General features: G+C 47.1%; 2 protein-coding genes across 3 annotated transcripts; one reads left to right on the top strand and one right to left on the bottom strand.

Annotated features, from left to right (window-relative positions):
• Nucleotides 1-32: 32 nt before the first annotated feature.
• Nucleotides 33-3,585, top strand: LOC100546006 (F-box only protein 6-like). The gene is made up of 5 exons (XM_010722907.3): nt 33-487; nt 958-1,084; nt 1,692-1,787; nt 2,121-2,256; nt 2,947-3,585. Exons 1-5 carry the CDS (start codon nt 229-231, stop codon nt 3,109-3,111), a joined length of 783 nt encoding a protein of 260 aa, XP_010721209.1. The 5' UTR covers nt 33-228; the 3' UTR covers nt 3,112-3,585.
• A 731-nt stretch (nt 3,586-4,316) lies between these two features.
• MAD2L2 (mitotic arrest deficient 2 like 2) lies at nt 4,317-8,070 on the bottom strand. 2 transcript variants are annotated; one of them, XR_002121396.2, is made up of 9 exons: nt 7,134-7,185; nt 6,850-6,968; nt 6,577-6,648; nt 5,840-5,940; nt 5,623-5,717; nt 5,433-5,506; nt 4,986-5,078; nt 4,566-4,822; nt 4,317-4,471 (listed from the first exon to the last, which is right to left on the bottom strand). XR_002121396.2 is itself a non-coding variant. In XM_003212329.4 (9 exons), the coding sequence occupies exons 2-9, from the start codon at nt 7,171-7,173 to the stop codon at nt 4,781-4,783; spliced, it is 636 nt and encodes a 211-aa protein (XP_003212377.1). In that variant the 5' UTR covers nt 7,174-7,185; nt 7,533-8,070; the 3' UTR covers nt 4,317-4,780. The 2 variants fall into 2 exon arrangements, 1 of the variants encoding a protein (XP_003212377.1); XM_003212329.4 differs by adding an exon at nt 7,533-8,070 and having other exon boundaries at nt 4,317-4,822.
• Between the last annotated feature and the right edge of the window lie 202 nt (nt 8,071-8,272).

The raw sequence follows: 8,272 nt of genomic DNA, 5'->3' as shown, positions 1-8,272 counted from the left end.
GCTCCGCGCCCCGCCCGCTGCGGAAGAGCGAAGCGCGGCCTCACATCCGCGTCCGGAGCGCAGGTGGGGCTGTGGCTGCGATAGCAAGGACCGTTCGATACCACCCCCCCCTCCCTACCCAGCGTACAGCTCCGCTTTTGGTTTCGTTCTGAGCCCTGCAACCCCTGCTGATCTCTCCGTATCGCAGCTGCCTGGAAACCCTCCGTCTGCCATCGGTTCTGCGCAGCCATGGCCACCATCAGTGACCTCCCCGAGGATGTGCTGGTGGAGCTGCTGTCCCTGCTGCCCGCCCGGGATCTGCTCCGTGCCTGCAGGCTGGTGTGCTCCCAATGGCGAGACGTGGTGGACCTCGCCACCCTCTGGAAGCGCAAGTGCCAACGCGAGGGGTTCTACGTGCAGAGCTTGGACAGGAGCATCGCCGACTGGAAGGTTTTCTACCTGCTGTGCAAGCTGAAGAGGAACTTGATCAAAAACCCCCGAGCCGAAGGTTGGTTTGTTGGTAGAGGGCCTATGGAGTTTCCCAGCAGTCGGGACGTGCCGTGCAGTGCCTCACTGTTACTGGGGCTGTGGCACTGAGTCAGATCCACGAGGAAGCGCTGCGTAATGCTGTTTGGGTTAAATCCCTGCAAGTCACGGGGTTTGCACGATGTAATACAGCAGTGAAACCATCAGCAGTTGGTTTCAGGCCGACTGCATCCTGGACTGCATCAGCAGAGGGGTGGAAGTGGGCAGCGAGGGCCCTGTCCTGCTCTGTCCCCACCTGCAGTGCTGTGCCCAGCACTGTTACAGCTGCTGACAGCCACGCTGAAGGTAATGACAGCACAGTGCTAAAGGTCACCCTTGAGTACAAGAGAAACACAGCTGAAAATCCACCAGCATAAGTAGCTCTCTTTAAGGAAAGCAGAGATGCTGCAGAAAACTGAAGTCCTAACACTGATCTTTGATATCTGTTTTTAGAGAACTTTACGCACTGGAAACTTGATCAGAATGGAGGAGATATGTGGAAGATCGAGGATCTGCCTGGACCTCTGGGGAAAGAGCTGCCAGACTCAGAAGTCCACAAATACTTTGTCACTTCGTTTGGGTAAGAGCTGCAATGTGCAACTGGAGGAAAACTGCTTCCTTCCTCCTGGCTGCAGGAGTGCTGTGGTTAGGTGTGAGGCAGGACAATGAGCCTTATCCTAGAGACACAGGAAAAAAAGGAGATTTTAATTCTTAATAATCTTCAATCTAAGGAGACCGATGTGTTGCAGAAGTGAGTCACATCATGTGCTGAATTTCTCTGTCCTTCTACTAAATGTGGTGGACAGAAGTTGAGGTCTGGCAGGCTGATCAGATATCTTCACCTGACAAAGTCAAAGCCTTTAACCTCTGGAAGCATGAGGTGTTTGTCATGCAAACAGCTTGCATTAAAAGCTGTCAACAGTGGAAGATCAACTGCTTTTCCATAATCAGTATCTGTCATGTGTGCATAGAAACCCTTCTTGATCCACTGTTGGATTCCTTTTATTTGGGGTGAAGCTGAGCAGTTTGTTTCTTCTCTTTGGGTAAAGGCACACCTCAGCCCTGTCAGCCTCGTGGGTACTCAGGGTCTGGATGAGCATTCAGTGAGAGTCAGTCTGGTAGGGAAAGCACTGATGTTGAAGATGAGTGCTGTGAAGTTGTTTTGAATGCTTCTATTTCTGTTGCAGGCCATGCTTCAAATCTCAACTGATTACCCTGCAGGAAGAAGGGTACTGGAATGAGCTGATGGATGAGAAACGGCCTGAAATTGTAGTCAAGGACTGGTAAGAACTGAAGACTAGAATTTCTAGCATTAGGTGTAAGCTGGGCCTCTGAAGCTTTTTGAAGCTCTGAATTTTATAGCTCTGAAGCTATAAAATTAATTCTTTGGCATCTGTAGCTCTTCAGTAAAGCATAGGCTAAATCTTGGTTTATTCAGTGGGCTGTAAGGTGGCAATCCTGTGAAGAAAAGGATAGCTGTATGCTTTAGAACTTCTCCATAGCTATGGGGGTGACATCCCTTTCCTCAGTTCCAGTTGGAGACTGTTTCTGAACAGTAAAGAAAACTGGATGTTGTGTGTACAGCCCTCCTCCTTCATTTCTCCCTTGCTCTCTAGGTATGCTGCCAGATTTGACTGTGGTTGTCGCTATGAGCTCAGAGTGAGGCTGCTTTCTGAAAACTACATTGTGCTTGAGGAGTTCTGTCCTGAGCCAGTGGTCATAGAGCAGTGGAGTGACGCAATGTGGAGAGAGGTAAGCAGCAGCACTCCAGGAGGCAGTTTTACATCAACATTGTGATAAGAATCTTGTCTAAAGTCCCAAGTTGCCCTATTTTCTCTGCCCTAACATAAGACAAAATGTAAGCCAGTCCTCGCTGTTGACAGTGTTGAAGAAGCTTTGAAAGACCTAGGTTCAGTTTGTAGGTGTGTGAGATTTCCCCCCCTAGGCCCCTGTGCTATTTTGACTGGGCTTCTTCAAGTGTTTCTGTTCTTTATTTGAGTTTTTGTCCAAGTAACCGAGTTGCAGGAGCACAGTTCTTGTTTACACTGGATCAGAAAGCTTTGTTTTAAAACTACTGCGTGGGTGTAAGTGAAAGTATTGCAGACGTTACTTTTCCTAGTTTGTTTGTATTGACTGGTTTGAATGGCTTGGTTTGAGTGGAATGAGTACATTCCCTTTTATGTTGTTATCTCTGTCACATACCAAGCTTAACATTATGTTTACCTATGTTTACCCTTCTGCCCAGTAATCCTGTGAGTCAAATATGGCAGGCTTTTTTATTATATTCTCCCTCAAAGAAAGTGGTGTGACGCATACTTTTATTAGAAGGTATTTTAGAATGAGCTTCTCCTAAGCCTGGGGCTCTATACCTGCAATTGTTTCACCTTCAATGTCAGTGCTGGATTATTTAGACAAAATAAGCTGAATTTCCTTTCTCTACAGATTTCCCACACTTTCAGCAATTACCCAGCTGGAGTTCGTTACATCTGGTTTCAGCATGGAGGCCAAGATACCCAATTCTGGGCAGGATGGTACGGGATCAGGGTGACGAACAGCAGCATTACTATTGGGCCACAAACATTGAAGGCGAATGAAGACACAATATAAGTGTTTTCTTTTACCTCAGGACTGTGACCAGGTGGTCTCAGGTGCACTTATTTGTCTGTACTCTCTGGGTGAATATCCTGGCTTTGTCTTGCACAGCTGATGTGGAATACGAGCAGCTAGCTCTCCTTGTTTGCAGCAGAACTTCTGCAGGCCCAGCCCTTTGGAAGGACTTCTGTCTTCATCTGTCCTCCCTCACTGTGGCTATGACAATTCCTGGTGCCCTTCCATAGGAGGAAGACGAGGGCAATTAAATATGACATCTGAAGTGAATAGCATTTGGCTGTAGCACAAGTACATAGCAGTCTTAACTGGAAACTCTTTCTTGTTTATACAACTTAATTAAAACAAGGCTAAAATCTTTCAGTTCAGATTATCAACCCTTGTCTTGAGGACACTGCTATAGACAGACTATAATACTATGGTATTTTTCTGTTTCGGTTTAATTACGTGCATAAAGTTATATCTTTCACAGCATTATGCCACCTTCGGTCTTCTTTATCCACATGTGCTGTGTTACTGATATTTAATTCCTTAGTATACATGATCAAGTAAGTATACATGATCAAAGTGGTAGATGCCTTCCCTGTCCAAATACAGCCCATTACTGTTGGAATGAATAAAGAGGAAGGAATCCCTCTGGATACCTGACAAACTAAGTGCCTTTGGACTGCACTGCCTTTTTCCATATTACCATTATACTACCAAAGAACTTGGTTTGTACTGAACAGTAACCTTATATAAAATGTTAAAGCCACAAACAACTTGGAGATGTGGTGTTCTCGCACTTTTTGCATGAAGAAAGCAGGCAGGTGCTGTGCTGGCTGTTTTACCAAATTTTCTGTCCAACAAGCTTAGCTCACATTCCGTGTACCATTTCTTCTACCCCTGTGTGCATGGGCTGATATTAAGACCTTCTTCCATCTCCTCTGACAGAGACAGGATAACAGTGTTTTCCCTTGTCTGCTGTCTGCTAAGGGTGAGTCCTTGCAGCACAGACACATTCCACTGTGCTTCTAACACCATTTGTGTGAAGGTTTCCCTGTGGCAAGTGGAGACCAAGGTGGTACAGCCCTTCATAGGAACTGACACATCCCAGCCTTGTCCTAGAGAAGACGTGAAAAGGTGATGGAAGCTCCACATGCAAAATAAAAACGCTTCTTCGCTAAAAGAACAGTTGATTTGGACAGAATTGAGCCTGTTTCAACTGGAGTAAAACTTGATATTTATTGAAGACTACTTGGGACAGTCACAGTGGACAGATGCTACATAAGGCCTCACTCGCGCATGGTATCAGACCATTGCTCTAGTGGAGCATACAGCAGATCCCTGGTTAGCACTACCAGTGTGCAATGGAGATGTCCTGTTTAAGGCAAGAACTGGATTTGTACAAAGAGCCGACCGCAGTCAGCTGTATCCTACCCCCAGGGATTCACTGTCATGAAACCTCTACTCACTCTCACACATGAGTGTACATGGGAACAGGCTCTGGCTCCACATTCCAAGTCAGTTCTATATACACTGGTAAGAGCACTTGAAATAAAGAGGCAGCAGCTGCTCTACATTCATCCAGAAGGCCAGCTGAGGAGACTGGGCTATCAAGGTATGGTTGGTGAGAGATCTTACTCCGCTGGAAGATCAGATGAGGCTTGAAGAAAAGGAAGAGTTGAAATCAGGTGCCTTTGTGGGCTCGTTCTTCTACATAAAGCTGCATCTGGAGGACAGAAACAAGTGTCAGTTTCTGCTTGATAGCCAGATGGAGAACAGTTTAAAGAGTTAGGAAACCTTGTTAATGAGGGAAGGTACAGTTTTAACACGAGAAGCCTTCACACTACGTGTAGTTTCAGCCACCTCTCAGGCCAGAATGCTCTGCTCACCTTTAAGATGTCAGAAGTCATAGTTTTCAGCGGGATAAGCCGGGGGTCGTGCATGTGCACATCTTGTTCATCAGCGAGAATCCATGGGAAATCCTAGGGCAGGAATACAAGGAGCTTTATGTACAGAGAGGTGAGCAGCCCCAGAAGGTGAGCTCACTTTCTCAGTGCTAGGTCAGCACTTAGAGTACGTGAAGTGACGGGGATGGCACTGTGCAGGAAGTACTGGCACAGTCTAATTCAGGCATCAAAGCAGCTACTGCCTGCAGCTGGTGTGTGGTAGATGTGCTCAGTCACCTCACCAGTGCAAACTGTAACACATTCAAAGCAAAGTCATGAACTGCATCATGTAAAAGCAATCTAGCACCCCTTAACCTCATTGAATCCAAAATTCTTCAACTCCATTCTTTGCAGCTTGCTTGTGAAAAGGCAGCCAAAGATACCACTTACCTTTATCACCTGGATCTTCTCCATGTTGCGTGTAGCGGCCTCTCGTGTGTGAACCAGAACTGTGAAGGTGCAGCCTGTAAGGGAAAGGACAGGCTGCAGATCAGGGGACAACCAGCAGAGGCTCAGACACTGCCTGGAATCATCTCCCATGAAACAAATCCATGTCACTGGGCTGTGTGCACCTGCTCACCTGGGGGATTGTTGTCCAGCACAGCATCACACACACTTATCTTCAGGATGAAGGCACGCAGTAACTGCTCCACGTGGGACAGCAAGGACTCTGAACTGTTGAGACAGCAGATGTTAGTGGCACAAAGCAAAGTACCGGGGCCTGGAGCATCTTCCAGAACATCTCTAAGGACACGGGGGTTGGATGCTGTGAGAAAGCGTGGGAATGGAATCTTTACCTAATGGAAAGGAGGGGTGGCTGGGTGATTTCGAAGACAAATCTCTCCACTGGGTGGTGCTCTTTATCCAGGATTACAACTACAACTTTCTCCACGTCATTCTGGAAGAATAACTGCAGTTAGAGAAGGCCCTTCCTTAAAACAAGCTGTCTTCTGCCCCCAGTGTGCTTCACTTCTGGTAGAGTATGTTTATCTGCTGTGGAGCAGTGCTAGCAGTTACCAAACCTTGAGCCCTGTCCTACTTCCAGGTTCTACATGCATTATGATGTCTGCAGAGAGAAGAGAATGCAGGATGTGGGATGCCAGCAAGGTTTGCAACGTGTCATGTGGTCACACTTTTCTTTCACAGAAGATTGTGTTCAAACCACCTTTGCTTTCTGGCTTACAGCACAGCACTCTTAACAGTTCTCCTGCCAGATGGACGCCTCAACTCAACGTTCTGCTTTTGAATACATTTAAGTTCACGTGTAGGATGAGCTTATTGAAAATACAGAGATTGATCCTCATGTTTATGCATTAGAAGCAACTGAATGCCAGTGTTCAGCAGCATGCCTTGACTGCAAGGAAGAATTAAGAATGGTTTTATTCTTGATTAGTAACTTTAAAGGCAAGTATATCATGTATGGTAAATACACAAATAAACATTTTGAGATGAGAGCAGTATTTACATTCTTTTATTTTCTATCTAAATCACTTGCAGTACATTTGCCCAGCACGGGTCCACGGTAAGATCATACCTTCTCAAGCAGTGGCTTTACACAGTGCAGCGTGTCCTGGATGTACTGATTGAGCTCTGGGTGGCAGGACATCTGTAGGAGAGAGAGCAAACAGAGCTGTGTTCTGATGCCAACCAGGACAACGCTAAGAAGGAAGATCTAAAGACAAGATCTCATTTCCTAGGGAGCCTGCCTTTGTGTTACATCCCTGCACACAGCAGGGAAAGCATTCTGTTACTGTCAGCCACAGTCTGCTTGTGCTGTGAGTACTGCACCTTCATGAAGGTCTCCTACCTGGACAGGTACGTTGTATTTTTTCCTCTTCTGAAAGATCCCAATAGGGTAAACTTCTCTAACGTATAAGATGAGATGAACGGCCACTTCTAGAAATTCTGAAAGAACATCTGCAACAACTGAAAAACAGAAGTAAAGGATGCTGAAGGTTGCAGAGCAATACCATATTCACAGGACATTTTTAAAGACACCAGCACACATCTTGTCTCCTTCCTAGCTGTAGGAAGTTTAGGGCTGGAGCATCCTGCAAGCATCTAGTTCTCAGTGTAGCACAAACACATTACCTTGCCCAAAATTAAGGTCCTGTCGTGTGAGCGTGGTCATCTTGCCCAGAACCTGAAAAGCATCACAAGAAGAATGTTTACCCTCTGGCTTTTATGGTCTTAACACAGCTCAGGGATCGCTTCACCTCCCTAATGCCACCAAGCTGCCCTCTGAGCTCAGTGACAAGCACACGTTCACAAACCCAAGGGGCTCACTGTGACAGATTCAAGCACGTGATCAAAAATCACCAGTAGTGCAAAAAATGAAGACAGCATCCTTTTGTGTTCTGTCTCACCCCTCACATTGTGAGCTTCTCTTCTCATTCAGGGTAGGATTTACACTTCCCACTGACTCCACATCCCACATACTCCCCTGCTGCCCGAGTCTCCTCGCAAACCCCACACAACCATATAATTCACCTAATGTGGAATCTGTCCTGCAGGAATTTGTGACAAGGGCAGCACATTCGGTGGCCAAATGGAGCACTGTGTATCAAAGAATCGAGCAGCTGCAGCTCAGCATCCCAACAGGTCGGTATCTCGTGTGTATTTTAGGCTGCAACATACAGAACTGCTGACTGCAAATTTCAATGTTTCGTTATTTTTATCCTCTGTGTGTGCGTGCAGGCTACCACTAATGTGTTCTTAAATGCCTCCAGGTCCACCAGGAACACAGATGCCTTACACAGAGCTCCCAAGCCCTGCTCACTCCTATCAGCTGTTTAGTTGCCAAGCTGCTCCAGCTGCAACATGGTTTTCGGATCTCTATTGAATCACTTCACAAAATAGGGAGGTAACAGCTTCTACCTTTCTTTAAGCAAAATCTTAGAAGCATTAAGGCTAGAAAAGAGCTCCGTGATCATCCAGTCCAACCCAACTCACCGTGCCCACATCCCTCAGTGCCTCATCTCGCTGAACACCTCCATGCACGGTGACCCCACCGCTCCCCGTGCGGCTGTGCCAGCACATCCCTGCTCCTCCCGAGCACAAACCTTCCCTAACATCCACCCTGCACCTCCCGTGCTGCAATTTAAGGCCGCACTCTCTGGCTCATCATCGCTGCGACCCGGAGCAGAGCCGAGCCCAGCTCTCCGCAGCCTCCAGCCGGAGCTGAGCACGGAGGAACGGCCCCGCTATGCCGACACAGGCCGGGCTGCCCC

Source organism: Meleagris gallopavo, chromosome 23, assembly GCF_000146605.3.
Source record: "Meleagris gallopavo isolate NT-WF06-2002-E0010 breed Aviagen turkey brand Nicholas breeding stock chromosome 23, Turkey_5.1, whole genome shotgun sequence".
NCBI classification, from domain to species: Eukaryota; Metazoa; Chordata; class Aves; order Galliformes; family Phasianidae; genus Meleagris; species Meleagris gallopavo.
This window is presented reverse-complemented; position numbering and strand designations above follow the sequence as displayed.